The sequence below is a fragment of the Pipistrellus kuhlii genome, unplaced genomic scaffold (genome assembly GCF_014108245.1).
Source record: "Pipistrellus kuhlii isolate mPipKuh1 unplaced genomic scaffold, mPipKuh1.p scaffold_m20_p_6, whole genome shotgun sequence".
In the NCBI taxonomy this organism is placed as follows: Eukaryota; Metazoa; Chordata; class Mammalia; order Chiroptera; family Vespertilionidae; genus Pipistrellus; species Pipistrellus kuhlii.
This window is the reverse complement of record NW_023425562.1, coordinates 43,875,624-43,894,981: the sequence shown is the minus strand read 5'-3', so window position 1 is coordinate 43,894,981 and position 19,358 is coordinate 43,875,624. Positions and strand designations below refer to the sequence as shown.

Genomic DNA, 19,358 nt, shown 5'->3' with positions numbered 1-19,358 from the left:
CAGTGCAGCTGTAATGTGCTTATTGGGCTGTTCTGGGTTTTGTTTCTTGTATTCTTTCAACCAAATCCATTGGAAATAAATGGATTTCTTTCCTCTTGAAATGAATTAAGGTAAAATCATGCTTTTCCTCCAGCCGTAAGGGTCTAAATTGGGTTTCAGAATATATTGCCAAGGTTAAGACCTCATGGAGTTGCAGCTAAAAATAACCAGAGAATCTGGCCTGTTAAGGAAGGCTGGATGCTAAAATTAAAGAAATCCTGGAGGACTAGAATATAGTTAGACCTGAGTCCCTTCTCCTTATCTCGCTGTACTAGGGTGTATCTATTTATTTATAATGTTGCTGTTAATTATAGTCTCTATCTGTGTCCTTTTCCTTTCAAGACTGAACATAATTAGGAAGTTAATAGCAGATGAAGTGGACTTTCTCCAGCAAATCACTCAGCTTGATCTGCGAGACAATAAGCTTGGTGACCTAGATGCCATGATTTTCAACAACATTGAAGTTTTACACTGTGAAAGGAATCAGCTGGTGACGTTAAACATCTGTGGCTATTTCCTCAAAGCACTGTACGCCTCTTCTAATGGTATGTAACATAGACCACATCAAAGTTTCCCAACTGGTTCCATCATCTCGGCCTTGCTTTGATATTTCTTTAGTAAAATAAGTGTCAAATTTTGCTAAGATAAAAAAAAAAAAATCACTAAAGAACTCTGGTTTGGTACTTAAAGGAATCAAAATTTTATTGTTCCTAATTTGTTTTTGTCATATTGTGATATTTAGATAATTTGTTCCCACTTTTGATTGGGCACCTCTGCTTAAAAGGAAGAGGAGAGGGTGACTATTTCTTGAGCTACCTTGTTAATGACAGTAAATCTGGAACCTTGATTTAATCCTGGAGAGTGAAAGCAAAGGAATTCATTGTAGATTCTATTCAGGGTCTCAGATTTTGTGCTCCACTGACAAAGTCAACTTAAGAGAAAACCTAAATTACATACCTATAAGCACACCACAAAGCAAGAGTCTTACTTATTTAACAAGCTCTCTTTCTTATAATTTGGAAATCATGGCCATTCTTATCAAGAAATGGTCATCAGGGCATATATTTGCTAACGTGAAGACTTTAGTTCCTACCAGCATGAATGAAAACAAGTACTTACTACAAGTTAACAGAATGTTTATCAAGCACTTGTTTTATGCATAGTGTAACATATGAATTTTAAAGGATAAGGAGTTTTTAAAAATATATTTACTGTTATTGCATTGGAGAAATAAGCCAAATCTTAAACAGCTCCAGGCCACTGAAGAGTTACAGGATTTGGGTAGCCATAGGCACAAAGTAGATGTCAAAGAAGAAAGAATCTGAATGTGGTGTCCTTTGCAGATGGCAGAAGACAGGGGGTTCTGAGCTTTTTGGGGTGGTTAGAAATAATTATGGGATTCATGGCTTGGAGTCCTGGTGAAGCTTTGAAAAAGCATGTGATGGAAGTGACACTATAGGACCGTTAATGTGAAAGTAGTGTGCCGAATGCATTTGTGGGAGAGGAGTGGAGCCACTTATTCCTGCTAAGGTTATTGTAGTGGTCTTCGCTGAGCTGATAGGAATTGTCAGTTAGGACTCCAATGTTGATTTGAGACTTAAAGGTGGTACCGAAACCATGGAAGTAAAGTAACTGGAAAAGAGAAGATGGTGAAAGTAGACTTACAAATCCTGTCAGGTAGCTGTTGCCAGAATGGACAACCAGGTGAGAACTGACCCTGTGAATAGAACCTACTGTGTCCCAAAAACAAAGCCTTAGATGGACAGTGGTGTCACGTTCCATACAATTTTGAGGACTGGTTCTCAATCTGAGCAGAGTATGTCATTTGTGGTCCTCAGGAGTGCTGTTTCAGTAGAGTGAAAAAAGCAAAAGCCAGGATGCGTTTGGCTTTATGGAAGGGACACTGAATGTTTAAAAACAATAATACTGTATTCATACAGTTCATCTTCCAGATAAAATTTGGCATGCCTAACAATAGGAAAACCACAGTAAGTGGGTGGGATTGAGGTAGGAAAGTAGAACAAGTGATTCATTTTAAACCTTGAGTAAGATCTTGTGATTAAATTAGAAGTTCTCTGTCCTTTCCTGGAGTTTCAAAGTAGAACAGATGGACATATTGTACTTCCTAGCCTAAACAAACAATGGAGAAAAAAGCACAGTAATGATATTCTGCACACAAAGAGGCTCTGTATCACTTGAATGATAACGCTTTTGTGTTTCTTTCCGCCTCCTAGAACTTGTTCAGCTTGATGTTTACCCAGTTCCGAATTATCTGTCCTACATGGACGTTTCAAGGTAAGAAGCCAGGTCCTAGAATGTTCTACAATTGGCTTGAAAATCACCTAGAGCCGTGGTCGGCAAACTGCAGCTTGTGAGCCATATGCGGCTCTTTGGCCCCTTAAATGTGGCTCTTCCACAAAATACTACAGCTTGGGCGAGTCTTTTTGAAAAAGTGGTGTTAGAAGTTTAAATTTAAAAAATTTGGCTCTCAAGAGAAATTTCAATCGTTGTACAGTTGATATTTGGTTCTGTTGACTAATGAGTTTGCCGACCACTGACTTAGAGAATTCTGAGCATATGCATACAAACTTTTTGTTTTTAAAGTAAATAATACAAATTAAATTAAAAAGTTTTTACTTACCCTCTGAAAATGTATATAAATATCTGTCTATTAAAATACTACATTTGTGTACTGTGGTTCAAGCTAGAAAAATCAAGGTGTTATGTTGGTGGGGATGGCAATTTGAACACCAAGGCTTGGGTTTGGAAGATTAGTGAGTTCTGGTCATGTGGTTGGAAGTTCCAATAGTTCTTTAATTATATTAACCTTATCTTCACGTCTTTCTCCAAAATGATGTTGATTTTATTTAAAAAATATTGTGTTATATTTATTTGATTTTATTCCCCTTCCTCTTTGTTATTTTGTACATATATCTCCTTGCTAAGAACTCTTAGAAAGTAGCCATTAAACTTCCAGCGTAGTATTTCTAAGCCTCCTATTAATTTTTCTTAGTTTATTGTGAATAAGCGGACCATTTCACCTTTTATACAAACCCACTACTCCAGTCTCCAAAAATATTATACAGAACTTTTTCCTGAAGACATAAAATATGTATTTACAGAAATTAAACTTTAATAATCTTAACACACTAAAATTGAAAAACAGCTTTTAACATAATTCTAAACAAAATGCCCTATCTTTTCTGAACAGCCACAGTTTTTGGGAGGATGTGGTCCTCTCAAAGTGCACTGTTAACTCAGTGTGTAAATCAGATAGTTAATGATATGCTCAATCATAGTTCCATAAGAATGTGTTCGAATTTAGATATTGTGAGAATTATTACTATTACAATTTTCTTAGAAACTGGTAAAATCCTTTATGAGTAGTAGTGCTTCATGTCAATAGTTTTAAAGTACTTGAAATTCAATATTACCTGGTTAAGTTATTTATTTTTCCCATTAGTTTTGGTTGTTATCTTCATCTTTTAAATAAGAACAACAATGGAGTAGAGTTTGCAAGAAAAGATTTATTTTAGAGCATCGACCATGGAGTGAATCTATTTTCCCTTTATTTATAGTAGTATGTAAATGGCAACTGGTTCTCATTGAAGCCCTAAGTGAGACAGAATTGGAAACTCATCATGCTTATTCCTGAATTCTCCCACTTAAATGCTATTCCCCTTCTTTGTAACTCTCATGTCCAGAATCTTCATTGTAACCTGCTCTCCCTCATTCATCTTCCAAACCACAGGACTTTGTGTGAGAAAATCTTTGATTCCCCTCAGATAGCCCTGAGTATTTCAGTTTCATCCCTTTGTGTGAGTATTTATGCTCTCTGAAGGAACTGAGCCATCATCCAAAATGGTGTTTATTAGGTCCTTAGAGCTCCTCAAGTTCAGAGTTCAAACTTGCAGGAGTTTTATTGCTATGATGAGGTTTCTTATACTGAGAGGCACTTCCATTCTCCTATCTCACTAAGACGTGGTTAGTTACTACAAAATAAAATTATTAAGTGTATCAGTCTTTAGGGCTCCAAAGCCAGGACCCGATGTGCCCACATAGACACTAAGCAGAAAATAACACATGGTTTTTGTATTGTAATTGAAAAGTTGGTATAATAGCAAAAATAAAGAACATGATTTTTAAGCCTCACATGCCACCACCTCAATATCACAGCTATTTTCACTTTTGCTCTAATGTAATCCTTATCCCAGGCATTTTACTTTTACAGAATTGTGCGCCTGTTTTAAATAATAATAATCTTAACATCCATATCATTTTAGATTCCTTGTGTCTGGTCATTTTGCATGTTTTGTTTTGTTTTTAAACTGAAAGGTTAACTAACCACCTATAATTAGGGAAACATTCAAATATAATAAATTTGTGTAAGAACAGGTCAATTCATTTAATAATTTAAGTCATTATTAGTTTAGTTCACTTGTTTCTGGTAATTATAATTACCACCTAATGCCTAAGTAAACGTTTTCAGGTAATTCTGAGTGTTAAGGGCCAGTGCACGTGCACTGCTGCCATCTTTCCATTTCTCTTTGGTTGTGCTTTTTGATGCCTAATGGAGTTGAGAACTATTTCAATGTTAAGGGTGAAATGTAAATTGGAAAGTAAAACTTTTATGCCATTTGACTATTCAACTTAACTAGAAGTGTATGTTTGTTTGTTCGTTTCCAATCTAAGACCCCCCTCTTCCTAAACTTGAGTGGCCTTATAGACTTTTTAGAAAAGCAATTCTGGGCCAAAACCTGTTTGGCTCAGTGGATATAGAATGTCGGCCTGTGGACTGAAGGGTCCCTGTTTAATTCTGGTCAAGGGCATGTACCTTGGTTGTGGCCACATCCCCAGTAGGAGGTGTGCAGGAGACAACTGATCAATGTTTCTCTCTCATCGATGTTTCTAACTTTCTTTTTTTTTTAATATATATTTTATTGATTTTTTACAAAGAGGAAGGGAGAGGGAGAGAGAGAAACATAGACTGACGCTCCATCCACTGAGTCAAACCGGTTTCAGCGATGTTTGTAACTGTTAAAATATCAATAAAATATATTTTAAAAAAAGAAAAGAAAAAAGCAATTCTGGGAGAGAAAAAAAAAGACTTTAGAAATGATGTAACAATGTCCTTTCCAATTATTATTGTTATTATTATTATTATTTTACTTTTTTATTCCTTATCACAATTTTGCTTTTAGATTAAGATGAATACTCATATCCTTTAGATTTATACTTGCTGTACTTTGGTATTTCATTTGAAGTTTTATTTAGTCTATGTTATTATTTTGAGTTTCAAACTATATTTTAGGTCACATTCCAATCAAAGAAAACTATTGTATATTCTTATATTTAGGAACCGTTTGGAAAATGTGCCTGAGTGGGTATGTGAAAGCCGAAAGCTAGAAGTTTTAGATATTGGCCATAATCAAATATGTGAACTTCCTGCACGGTAAGTATGACAGATTGAATTAGAGAATCTCAAATCAGATAAGCAGTTGTAAAAATTGCTGATTCAGTGTTTAGTTGGGTTTTTTGTATGTGTGTGTGTTTTTTTATGTGTGTTTATTTTTTCCTTTTTATAAAGTTTATTGGGGTGACCTGGTTAACAAAAATTATACAGGTTTCAGGTGCACAATACCACTGTATTGTGTGTTCACCACCCAAAGTGAAGTCTTCTCCCATCACCATTTATTTTCCCTATATTCTCCTGCACCTTTCTCTAAAAGAGCTTTTTATACCTTATATTTTAAACCTAATAGTTAGTATCTTTACCGCATGTGGTGTCTTCAAATGATAAACTTCCCTCCAGAAGAGTGAAGTGAGGCTTTGCCTCTCCATCACACTTTTCACAGTCATGCAGTGGGTGGTTCCTGGTGGAGATTTTTAAATAAGCCGAAATTTTCAGAGACGCGGCAAACAATACGATTAGTGACTCTTTCATCTTCACTCTTTCAGAATCCTTCCCTTTGGTCCATTAACTTGATATTGCTACCATATCCACATATTTGGTTTTCCTTGAACATAGCTTAGGGGGAGAAAAAAAATGATTAGATTAAACCTAAAAAGAGCAAACTAGATACTTTTTTATTTCGTAATTTTCACTTCAATGCCAAGATTTCTAAAACAGCCATGTGATGATGTCTCCATAGACATGGACATCTTCAGGTTAACTAGTTGTGGTACAAAGTGTTTTGGGGCTGTTAGTGACTAGCCATGCCATCAATAACTGGAAGACAGTCTGTCCTTGTGCTGGCCTTTGGACTTCCTGTGATGGTTGAAGTGGTCTAATCTGTGCTATCCAGTGTACTATCCACTAACCAAATGTGACTGTTGAGCACTTGAAATGTGACTACTGTGACTGAAGAACTGAATTTTAAATTTTATTTCATTTTAATTAACTTCAATTTAAATAGCCATTTGGGACCAGTGGCTGTTACAACTCAGATCTAGCTATTTGCACCATTCTCAGTCAATTACTGAACAAAGGAAGTCAATTGTTTCTAACTATGTATAGTCAAAACATACCCATGAAAATACTGTAGAAATATGTCACTGTTTTGGAGTTGTTTATTTTAGGTGCATGATCTTTAGAGGTATGTGATTGGTGTTCCTATAGTCTCTTGTAAAGAACAAAGATGGTGATATATACATGCTTGGTAAGCCTAGTAAAGGCATTAAGAGTTAAGCTGTTTACCCATAAGCCTATGTTGTAAGGTCAAATTAGAGTATTTATTGTTAAATACCCAATTTTCTCAGAAAGAATAAAGCTTTTACTTGCTTGAGTTAAATTGGCTTCCTAGTCATGAGTTCTCACTGTGGAAACCAATGCAGCTGCCTTTAGAATAAAACTAAGCACAGAATGGTAATACTATAGAGTAAGGGAATTTAAAACTGTGTGTGAGTTGAAAGGCTTATGAGTAAAGTTACATTCATCTGGGTCGGGTGAGCAATTGAAATGTGACTATTTCTAATTGAGAGGTGCTGAATTAGAAAATATACACGGGGTGCAAAATATCTCAATAATGTATATTAGTTGCATGTCAAAATAATATTTTGGATATGTTGAGTCAAATAAAAATTACTCTAAGAATTAATTTACCTAAATATTTTCACGTTTAATTTTAAATTACGTATGTGACTTGCATTATATTTCTGTTGGATAACACTGTGTTAAAATATAGTTCCCTTAGAGAAAATCATGGTTTACATTCTCAATCCCTGGAAAGCTCAGTTCATTTTACTTTTTCAGCCATACATAATACCCATAAAGTCAGTCCATTTGAAATTGCTTTCTGCCCTAGAGTTTTATGTTGTCTGAGCACTTAGGTGAATCAGTGCAGCTCAACACCATTATTAGCAGAAGGTTTAGTGATGTGCCCTGTGGATAGACAGCATTGTGTGTGTGTGTGTGTGTGTGTGTGTGTGTGTGTGCGCGCGCGCGCGCGCGCGCGCGCGCGTGCAAGACAGGGGTGCTTTTAGAAGACAAAGAGCAAAGATGAAAACAGGCCACTACTAAATAGAGGGGAAAATAATTTGTTAAAAAATATTTTCTAATCTTCTTTCTATTTCTTCTGTTTTGTTTCCCACTCCAACTACCCCAATCCAGGACATATATAGCATCTTGGAATCTAAGGCCTTTGTTTTATTGTTGGCTTCAACAAAGATATTACATACATAAATCAACAGTTAAATAAATCCAAGATAACACATATTTTATCAAATTATCCCCCAGAGTTCATCTTTGATTTGTTCTACGTTAGTACAAGCCTTTTGGAGGAATGAAACAAATGCTTATTCAAAGCAAATCCCAAATGCTCTATTGTCAGGGAATTTAAGCAGTGTTTGTTTTCGTGTGTTTCTGTTTTTAACCCATGGGACAAACACAGTATGTATTGTTTTCTCATTTATGGTGATGTTTAGTTGCAAACTTTGTATTAGCCCATCATTGATCTAACATTTCAGACAAGATAGTGATTCATTAGAAGTTGACTTATTATTCAAGCTCTGTTTATCTTAGTAGTGTATGAAAAGTTTGACAGAACAGAAATTAGTATTTAGAAGTGGAAATGTACTAAAAAGAAAAAGGCATTTTAGTGTTTAGTATCCAAAAGAATTTAATTAAATCCAGTAATTTGCATTTAATACTCATCCTTAGTTATCAAATCTACTTTTTTATTTGGAAAAATCAGAATAAAGATTTTGTCACCTGTCTTTCAGTTATCCATCTATTAAAAGTAAAGTGTGTGTGTGTGTGTGTGTGTGTGTGTGTGTGTAAATAATAAACAACCCAATTCTAAATTCCACTGCAAGGCAGTAAAATTGGTGAAGCAGATCCTGAATTATTGGGTTGAGTGACGGAGGCAGAGACCCTGTGTTAACTATGACTGACTGAAAGTCCGAGATAATCTGTCTTGTCACATTGATATCTAAACCTGCCAAGTGAGTCATGTTAGATGCCATTAATGTTGACCTGTGTTGTCACAGAATTGGAACAGGTTCTGGTATCTTTGTGAGCGAAGAATCTGGATTTTATATTTAAAGTGAATAAAGTTATGGCTGTAACATAGAGTGGTTTTAACAGCAGATGTCAGTGAATTAGGTCACAATGGTGGGAAATGGTCTGTGGGTTAGGAAGCCTCATTCTTTGACAGCAGTATAAATGAATTCTCACTGTGAAGTGATCCTGATGCATATCGTAGTCTTACTTTTCCATAGGCCATCTATTTCTGTATTGAAATCCTTGGTTTGTTTTATTATCTACAACTGTTGATATTTGGCATAGAGTGGACTTTTTAGATTAAGTATTCATTGTTTATTGCAATTTTTATAATCCACAGAAAAAACACACAGCCAAGCTTCCAAAGAGCTCATTAGGGCACAGGAGAAAATAGTGGATTGAGGGCATTCTGTTCTCTTTAGGAGGGAGTGTCTATTTTGGTCTAGGGTTAAACCAAAGAGAACACAAAAATATACAGACTTAGAGAAGTGAGGAACGGGAGAAATAATTAACATTTTCTCAGTTGGCATTTATAAAAAAAATAATTGGATAGACAGACCCTTTATTGAATGTTGATCCTATAGGCAAATTGTTTGACTGCATTTATTTAGTATCTGTTGTGGATAAAACAGTACGAGTTCCATGGTGTATAAGGCACATGCCCTACCTTGAGAATCCTACACCTTTTAAAGCTTGCCTTGTGAACCTAAGAAGATTAGACTGCACTCTTCCGAAGCTTCTATGAAATGTGTCCTTCTCTTTCACTATGTTGAGCTTCTTTGTTAAAATTCCTTTTCCTAGTTTTTGCCACCTTTTTTTAAAGTATGGAAAATAAAGAAATATTAACAGCTCCAAGTTTGAGCTTCTGTTAAAGTGAATTTGCAGCTGGTCTGGGTGAATTTGTTTTTTGAAGAGATCATTTTAAGTATTCTCCCACTCCTGTTCATTTTTTTATATTTATCCACATTAATTCTAAATAAGTTTCCTTCTGTCTGTGTCCCTTGTTGCACAGCTTATTCTGTAACGGCAGTCTCCGGAAGCTGCTGGCGGGACACAACCAGCTGACGAGTCTACCTGAACGGCTGGAAAGAACCTCAGTGGAAGTCTTAGATGTGCAGCACAACCAGCTCCTGGAGCTGCCACCCAACCTGCTGATGAAGGCCGACAGGTAACATGGCGTGATTGTCTCAGTTATTCATCTGAGTTGTAAAATGCCCACTCCTTAGCATCTTGTCTCATGATCTGAGACCATTTTGGGGGATGGGGGAAGGTACAACTCCTAAACATACTGCTGAATGAGTTTTTACATACATTCTATATGCCATCACCGCCTGGTTAGGATGGAAAACATTTCTGGTCCTCTTTCCCCTTTTCTTCCCATTTCTAACTTTTTAAAAAATATATATATTTTTTATTAATTTTTTACAGAGAGGAAGAGAGAGAGATAGAGAGTTAGAAACATCGATGAGAGAGAAACATCGATCAGCTGCCTCTTGCACACCCCCTACTGGAGATGTGCCCGAAACCAAGCTACATGCCCTTGACCGGAATCGAACCTGGGACCTTTCAGTCCACAGGCCGACACTCTATCCACTGAGCCAAACCGGTTTCGGCTCTTTTCTCACATTTAAAAGCATTTATTCTCTGCACTTAATAAGTTATAATGGTTTCTACAGGAATAATTATAAAGAAATAATGGAATTGTGAGAAAATAGGATTTTTATATGGAATTGACCAGTGGTATATCATTCCTCTGACAAAACGAGAATATTTCAAGATCATTTGTTCTTGCTTTTGCATTTATATCAAAGTACAATGTGCAGGTAGTTATAGGTAGCTCTAGACATGAGCTTTTTATTGTTATGAATACTGTAGGATTTTATGCAGAAATCTAAGTTATGTTGTCACATTGTATTTTTCTTAACTTTAACTTAGGCAAACTTGGGGTGCTCCACTCAATGCCTTGTTTAAGCACATCAAACATGAAAACGGCCAGATTCAGAAATGAGATTTTCTCACTCAAAGACATCTAAAACTTGAATCCATTACCTACTTGTTTCTACAGATTCAGTGTAATCCCCGCAAGAAACAGGTGTATTTTCATTTCTGAATGTGGCTAAGTCTGTTAAGTTCATAGCTAATAGAGTAGATAAACAGCACTGGAACTCTCCAATAAATATTAACCATCCCTTATTTATTTATGAGGATTTGATTGGAAAAGGACAATGCTATGTATTTTTTTATTCTATAGAAGCAGTCAGTAAGCAGTCCTGAGTGCCAGGGTGGGTCTGAAAACATGACCTTGAGGGCTCTTAGTGTAGTCAAGGAGACCGTTTTCATGTTTGATGTGTTTAAACAAGGCATTGAGTGGAGTAACACTAATTTACATCGTTCCACAGGTAATTTTGACTCCCAAGGTCTTAGGATCATTATATCAACTGACTTTGTGACCCTGTGCAGGTTACGCTGAGTCTCAGTTTTCCCACATTGCCTATTTCATAGTTTCCAGATGGAATCTATAAGTTGGCAAAGGAAGGGTTGTGTGAACTGGAATAGTTCTAATAATGCAACATGGAAAATCCAGAGCCTGAATTGGGGAGCAGAAGAGCTGAGCTGCAGTGTAAGCTAAAGGTGTTTAGGCAGACATCCCAGTAGCCTGGATAGTCAGGCCTATCCAGAGCCAGCTGTGTTTTGGAAATAGGTGCTGATGTGGGGGAACTAGCTGGCCCCTGTTGGTCTTGGGAAGAGGGCTGGCTGTGCTAAGTGCCTCTCTAGTGCCGAAGGTTCTGGAGTAAGGGATCTGGAATTAGAGTAAGCAAGCATCCTCCTGTTTTTATTTTATGAGAAGAAAGCAAATGATGTCCCATTCCCCCCCCCCCCCATTCCCCATTCCTTCCACCCCCGCAAAGAAAAAAAGTGGGGGGGGGGGTGCTGAAGTGCTGAAATAGGAACTTTTTCAAGAAGACATTGTGGTGCATTTATTTTCCAATCAATATAATAGCCTCATCTCCATCTCAGTGTGGCAACTGATTTTATCAGCTAGGACTCAGAAAAGTTAAAGAGGTTGCTTCTCTTAATAGGCAGATAAGGTTATAAAGTGGGTGGGGTAAACTGATAAGCTCTTTTTTTGAACAACATTTTATGATTCTCACCAAGCTGTTCATGGCTTCTTAAAGGGTTAATACTTCTTCTACTTATCCCCTTTTAAAAACCTAAGTAACTATATATGGGAGAGCAAGAGAAAGAGAGCCATAATTTGCATTGTGGAAAATGTAGAGATACTGTATATTTGGTTTGATGAATTTGAGGGAAGGAATAAACTAGTACTGACCGTTATAGGAGCAGGTCCACTCAGAAACCATGAAGTGAAAATATTGAAGAGGATTTTTTAGGATAATCTCTGTGGCCAGTTTCTTGCAGGTGGTTTCAGCTGTGATTTGTTTTGTTAACAGAGTTCAGAGCAGCCAGCATCTTACTGTCCAAGTACATTTAAATCACTGTGCTGAGTGAAGTAGGGGTTGAAATGACTAACATAGGCATTACCTTCCAGGAGCTTACAATCTAACATGGAGTTTAAAATAACTACACAATAAACAATAATACAAAGATGGGTTTGAGAGGGTAAAAGAGAAGGAATGATATGAGTGGTTTTAATTTGGCTCGGGTTTAAAGACCAGCACTTTCTTGTATCATGCATAGTTGTGTGGTTGGTAAATGGCTTCAGGCAGTAATGCAGCTACTTCAATTTTTCCATTCCTTTTGCTTCATAATACTAATCTTAAAAATGTATGGGCAACCTTTTTTCATGTATTTCTTATGGTATTAAATTAGCATTACCAATTTTGTTGGGTTATGTAACTGAAGAAAGGACCGAAATACCAGTCTTCATTTGTGTTCTAAGTAGAAGTTATGTTTGGAAATCTCAAGAGAACTGTCAGAAAAACATGCATTGTTGGAACAGCAAAAGACTCTTTCTTGGGAGTTTTTCTTTACTACAAATTTGGCTGCTAAAACTAATATCATGGTTTAGTTCTTTGGCATTGTCTGTTGAATACCACACTTTTAGAATGGTATATGTTAATGTGCTTTACCTGTTAGCAGGAAGATGTTTGGTAACCAAATAGGAAGGGGGACTCTATTCTAGATTAGATGACATTTACTCACATTTTTATCTCCTTCCAAAAACTTGAGACCAATTTTATTTAAATGCCTGTGAATTGAATCAGGAATTTCAGATGATGTGTTTTCTCTCCATGTTCATTTTTTAGTTTTGTTTATTTTTATTTGCTTTTCACTGGCAGCTTAAAAACTATAGACAGATTGGAAATAGGATGGACCATATGTTGTTAAAAAATTGACTGTGATATTTTGATCTTAGGATAGATTGGGCTTTAGTTTTATGGGTGAACTGATAAATATTCTAATCTGGATTTTACTGGCCTAAAGCTCTTCTCTTACCTCTTTTTTGCTTAGAGTTGAGGATTTTCTTCATGGAAATCCCCAGAAGAATTACAAATAATTAGTTTTCATCAATAGATGGGCAAGAGTGGGGGTTGATATTCCTCATAGGTCACTAGAGTGGATGGATGAGGTATTGCCATCCTTCTGTTCTTCCTGAAATTTTGCCATGCCTGGCTCCTTGTCCATCTTGAATCTGTACACTCATTCATTTGATGGCCAGAGAGCTGCTCCTAATGAGTTCACTCAAATTAATAAAGCAACAACGGACTCTTTAAAGGCATGTTATAGATTCCTGTTGTGGGTGGACATTAGGGTCTGTTTTTATCCCTGGTTAGAATAATATAAGGCAATTTCAGAGGGTAGGAATCGGGGGAGTGTATATACAAATGAAGTACATGGTAATTAATAAATATCTCCAGTATTAGTCACATTACAGACCATAAGTTTTAGTGACTCAGACAGAATATGTGTAAATATCAAGGGACCTAAAAGGGAACAAAAAATTGGAGAGAGCACAATCGATTGACCATAACAACTGGTGCCTTTTGGCAAAGACAGATACTTTTGGCATTTTGAAGAGCTAAGTTGCCTACACTTTTTTTTTTTTTTTTAAGTGAAGAGAACAATATTGTGAAGTTCTAAGAGCCATAGAGAAATAAAACAGAATTTTTAAAAAATGTTTCTTTAGAATTCCCTCAAGTACTTATCAAACATTCAGGTTGCTGGCCCTTATCTCAGTTCCACTGCCTCAACTGGCCACTCATCAGAATTTTTAACTCTGTAGATTTTGAGGCCTTCCTCTAATCTACTTAAGACTATCTGGGGGCTGAAGCTGAGAATCATGTATCTTCTGATAGGAGGGTACAATATAACTCTGTGTGCTTTTGCCAAAATGCATCACCATATACTAATGAAGATAAAACCTAAATTGAAAGGTATTCTACAAAATGACTGTCTGATACTTTTAAAAAATGTCAAGGTCAATTGAGACAGGTAAGGTTGATTAGAGGAGGAGACTAAAAGGGCATGATAATGAAATGCAAGTGGGATCCTGGATTGGATCCTGGGCCAGATAGAAGACATCAGTGGGATCATTGATGAAATGAGGATATGGTCTGTACATTAAAGTATTGCATCGGTGTGAAGTAATTAATTACACTTAATTTTTAAAATTCTTTTTTTTTAATTTTTAAAATTCTCTTCAAGTTCTTATTTAACAATTTTTATATCTCTATATAAAAATTATATATAGGATTATGATCTTTGTTACCCAAGCCAGGCAGATTTTCAGACCTTAAAAAATAAGTGTGTGAATTCCATTGGACTTCTATGCACTTTTCCTTCACTTGCAATCCCCACTATTAGGTGATGTTTCTAGGCAATTAATAATTGTGGGGTTGTGTTTTTGTTTTGTTTTTTCAAACTGATTAGCAAGGTATAATGTTGATTTAGTGAATTTCTTTCAGCACTTAAAAAATTAAATAGGATAGAAAATACTAGTGTAAAAGTAAGGTTAAATATGGCTTCATGAAATTTTTGTTTCAGTTACACATATGTATTTTGCATGTGTATTGTGCTGGATGGTCATGTAAAATGTATTTTGTACTCTTGGTCACCATCATAAAAAATTTTGAAAGCCCTTTATGAGCTACCAGCTTTATGAAGATATATGAAGTAGTCAGAAGTATTGTGTTGTAAAGATGACAAGGAACATAGATTGTTTTGTTTGACACTTCTGGAACATTTTGGGGCCAAAATTCAGGGGGTTGTCTAAAAGTAGGAGAGGTTTGCTGGGCTTAAAGTCTTAACCTTTTGCATTTTTAATAGACTGCAAGTCCCAGTACTGATATCCAGGAAAAATATTTAAATGCAGACTACATGGTATGCCTACAGGTAGATAAATCTGTTGTGATTCCAAATCCTGTGCTTTATCTCAAGAACAGTTTGTCTGTCAATTTTAAGGGTATGCTGAAAAATACTAAAAAGCAATTTAAAACAAAGCAAAACAAAAATTAGATGAGCCAGAAAGATGGCCAGAATGTGCCAAAGAAGAACACAGCAATTGCTCAAGAAGCAGGAAGTGGACTAATTTCACTGCTGTTGTGGGCAGCTTTCCAAATACTTTAGGGTAGAGGCCATACATGGTGTCTTTTCCCTACAACTTTTGCACTTCTGCTAAGGAAAGTGTTTGAGTACTGTGCTAGTTATTGAGTTATTTTAAGCATTTAGTTAAAAGTGCTGTGGTCTTCCTGCTACCCAGCAGGTGTCCGGCTTGACCTCCAGCTTTTTTTGGAGAGAAAGGCTTATGAAAATGTCCTCAGGAAAAATGTTTTATTATTACTATTTTTTTTTTAATTTGGAGAGATCTGTTATGGAATAGCGAACTCTTAAGATTGACGAGATCTGTATTTTATTTCTGATTCTGCCACTAATTACTATTTAACCATTGCCAAGTAATTTTCTCAGCTTCTGTTTCTGTCCTCTGTGAAATATGAGGGGGGGCATCTCTAGGATTATGGGAGAATCAGATGAAATAGAAAATAGGAACCAGCTGTAGTCTCTACAAAGCACCTTACAAATGAAAAGAAAGCAGTGATGTTACTGCTTTTTTTTCTTCTAATTAGCAGAGAAAGGTTGCATAGTAAGGAGGGTTGAATGGGTGAAACATCTGTTGGCACATTAAACAATATTTTATGCAGAAACCTATAAGGAAGAAGCCTGATGAGGTTTTCACATCTTATTGAGGTTGAGGCCAAACTCAGTGTTTTAGGAATTTAGCTGAAAGCAGGGGGTAGGGTTATATACCATCTTTATTGAGTAATTTTTGCAAAATTAAAGTAGCTGCTCATTCTGGTGGAAATACAACACCCACATTAAACCAATTTAATTTGTATCCTAAAACGTTGTGAGGTTGTGGGACAAGTTTTTTATATTTAAGAGAGTGGGTGCTGAATTTAATTTCCTGAAACCATTATAATAAAAAGTCTTTTTAATCCAATTGTTTGCTCTCTGCCCATTGACTAACAAGGTGACTCAGTCAGGCTTTATTCTGCACAAATGAAATTCTTTGGAACCAGCCAGTGTAATTTCAACTTAGTTTTATTTCCTGGAGGGGTAGGGTGTAGGATTTATTTCCCTCCCCCCTGAATTCCCCATAAAGAGTATATAGTTCTTTCAGTACAGGTGGATTTCAGCAAGAGGAGAGAACATGCTTTTGGAAATCACTGTCTCGTTTTCTTTCAGATGGTGTGAACAGTTTCCCAAGTCCCCTTTGCAGCTTTCCAAATGGGCACTCACTTGTCAATCTTTTCTCCTTTCTTCCTCTTTTCCTGGCCTAAATGTGTGCAAACATTTTTATGAATTAATTTCTCTTTTTTCCTGAATCTATAACTACATATTTCCTGGAGAATCGTTTTAATGAGATTGTCAGATAGTTTCCTAGCCAACCTCAGTCTTTGTTATTTTAGAGCAGTGCATTTTAATTTCTCCTAATTCTACACTGAAGAAATTATTAACAGGGCATTTAAGTCAGGTGATACAAGTGGGACCTTAAAAGATATTAAAAATAATAACTAAATAAAATAAAGAGATAATCATAAGGTGCTTTAAAGAAATATGGTGCTGACACTGGTTTCCTTCCTAATTCGAAACCATTTCAGAAGCGGCATGAATGACCTTTATTTTCCTCTCTGCAGCACACATGACTATAATTTCCCATGACTATTTATGGTCTCTACAGCCCTTTTCTAACTTCCCTTAAAAAAAAAAAAAAAAAAAAGTTCAACAGAATACGTGTTTTTTTAATGGAAAATATTCTATTTTGGGGAGGCTGCTTTTCCTCAGATAAGTAGTGTAGTTGTGTGTGTGTGTGTGTAAAAGCATGTGGGGGTTGCAAAATTGGGGAGTATTAAATTAATGGGTTGAGAACTTGGAATGACAATCCTGGTGATGACTCCTGAATGCAAAGCCTTCTTTTTAATCCAAAATTAAAAATAACTTTACCTGGTATTCCATTTTTCTTTCTTTTTTTTTAAGGAAGATTTTATCTTTTTTTCCAAAGATATGGTAGAATAGTCCTGAATTGGGTGCTGACTGTTTCAGACCCAAGTGATTGAGAGAATGGAGAGAACGGAGAATGGAGGTTTACTAACACAGCAGTTCTAGGTGAAGACAGGGCAGCTTTGACCTTGCACTATAGCAGCTGAGGCCTATGGGCTGAACACGCACCATGTTCTGGCAGCTGCAGCTTCACCATGGAGCATACATCACAGAGATCCATTGTGAAGCAAGGGTTTGTCAGAGTCGTGAGCTGCACATAGTTCCTGCTTTGTTCTTCCCTTCTTGTCACAGCAAGGATTCTGTCTCAGTTCTGCAGCTTTGCATTTTGTGTTTATCTGTGTCTCACAATAACTCTAGGATTACTGTTTGACAATATTAGTTATCTTAGGTATAAAAACATTTTTCATAGTTTAGCCATTGTTCATCTGTTATTTGGATAACCAATTGCATATGTAGATATTATTTACTTTTTCTTAATGAAATTTTTTTGAAGTATAAGATAATTACAGAAAAAAGGCCAAATCATAAGTGTAGCACATGATGAATTTTATCAAAGTGAGTGCACTGGTATAGCCAGCACCCCGATCGAGAACCAGACATCATCCTGATGGAAAAACCAGAGTCCTCTCCTAGTCACTACTGCTTCCTTTTCCCTGACTTCTGATACCTCAGGTTCATCTTGCCTGTCATTAGGGACTCACATAGTGTATCCCCTGTTCTCTGACTTCTTTCACTCCACATTACTTTTGTGAGATTTGTTCTGTTGATCATGAACTTGTAGTTCATTTCCCTGGCTTTATAGTGTTCCTTCATCAGAGCAAATCAGCTCCTGCGGTTGTGAATCTGTGTCAGTAAAACGTGGTTTTGACAACATACTGACAGGGCTTAGTCACTATGTGCTTTAAATGGGTTGTGATCTAATATCCAATTGTTTTATTACTTTAGAGCTTTAAAAAAAAAAAGAAGACAATTATTTTTATCTTCCTAAAGACAAAATATTTATCACTCTCTCTCCCACTCCCCGTCAGCTATAAAATTAGTCACTTCTGTCACCTTTGTACTTCCATAAAAATCAATTTCTCTCTCTTTGTATTTAAGATGCATGATAGCTATTGTGTTCATTGTAGACAGAGGAGTCAGGTATCCATATCCTGTCCTTAAATTACCATTTCTAAACCCAGTTTCTAATAAGTGAGGTATCCATCAGAAAACTGGGCTTTTTGGAGATTCCAGACCAGAACTCTGTCTTATCATCAGGATTTTGTTGCATTTTGTCCTTGTAGTCTGAGATTCCTGAACGCATCTGCCAACAAACTGGAAACCCTTCCTGTGGCCACACTTTCCGAAGAGACGAGCAGCATCTTACAGGAGTTGTATTTGACAAACAACAACCTCACAGACAAGTGTGTGCCCTTGTTAACAGGACACCCCCACCTGAAGATCCTGCACATGGCCTACAACCGCCTTCAGAGCTTTCCGGCAAGGTAAGAGAAGGCCACCGAGGGACGCTTTTCCCTGTGCTCCTGAAAACCACGTCACACATGGAAAGGCGAAGCAGTCATTTCCCAGATGACGTAAAGCTTGTTTCTCTCTGATTCATCCCCACGATTGTCTTTTATATAAGCCACGATCAGCACTCTCCTAAAGAGAAATGTGTCGGTTTTTCTAATATGAATATATCTACAGACCCAATCACTACAGCATTCTTTTGCTTTTGAAATAAGATATGTTATTGAGCATATGTATTTTTTTTCTTTAGCTTCTTTTTAACCAAATTAATATTGGAAAACTTAACCTAATTTGGTGGTTGGTAATTAGAACATCAATTAGCTACCAGTTTTTGTGTTTTTGCTTATGGTATAGAGAGCCATGGTGGCTTATGCAACAGTAGAAACTGTGGGACATTATGAAGGATGTCTGGCCCTCAGAAGATTCCATATCTAATATTTTGGTATTGATTTCTGTTTTTCGAGCAATGGCATTGTGTCTAGCTCTGCAGGAATCCACATGCTAAGCCTGCCCTGAGGAATTCACTCCCCATCTATGTCCACTTCATTGGCATTCATCCATCACACAAGTTAAGACTTAGAACACATACCCACACATCAAAGGAGCAAACACTAACCTCTCTGGCATTCTGCTAACTGCCACTGAGTCTGGGCCAAAGCAAAATACTGGCACAACCTCCCTCTGCTGCCCTCAGGACTACCTATTTGCTTAAACCCTACTGAAGGAGGAAGGCCCAAATAGGCATGGACTTAAAGTATTGTTTTTGTTTTTGTTTTGTTTTGTTTTTTGT

The 19,358-nt window shown here is 36.5% G+C and overlaps 1 protein-coding gene across 3 annotated transcripts in view; it reads left to right on the top strand.

Annotated features, from left to right (window-relative positions):
• The window catches only part of PHLPP1 (PH domain and leucine rich repeat protein phosphatase 1), a 227,594-nt gene that overhangs the window by 148,190 nt on the left and 60,046 nt on the right, over positions 1-19,358 (top strand). For 2 of the 3 annotated variants that reach the window (XM_036419873.2, XM_036419871.2), the window contains exons 7-11: positions 382-584; positions 2,274-2,334; positions 5,396-5,491; positions 9,552-9,707; positions 18,343-18,543. In XM_036419873.2, coding sequence (XP_036275766.1) covers positions 382-584; positions 2,274-2,334; positions 5,396-5,491; positions 9,552-9,707; positions 18,343-18,543 — 717 coding nt within the window. The remainder of the gene's footprint in view (positions 1-381; positions 585-2,273; positions 2,335-5,395; positions 5,492-9,551; positions 9,708-18,342; positions 18,544-19,358) is intronic. The other variant, XM_036419872.2, reaches the window with a different exon arrangement.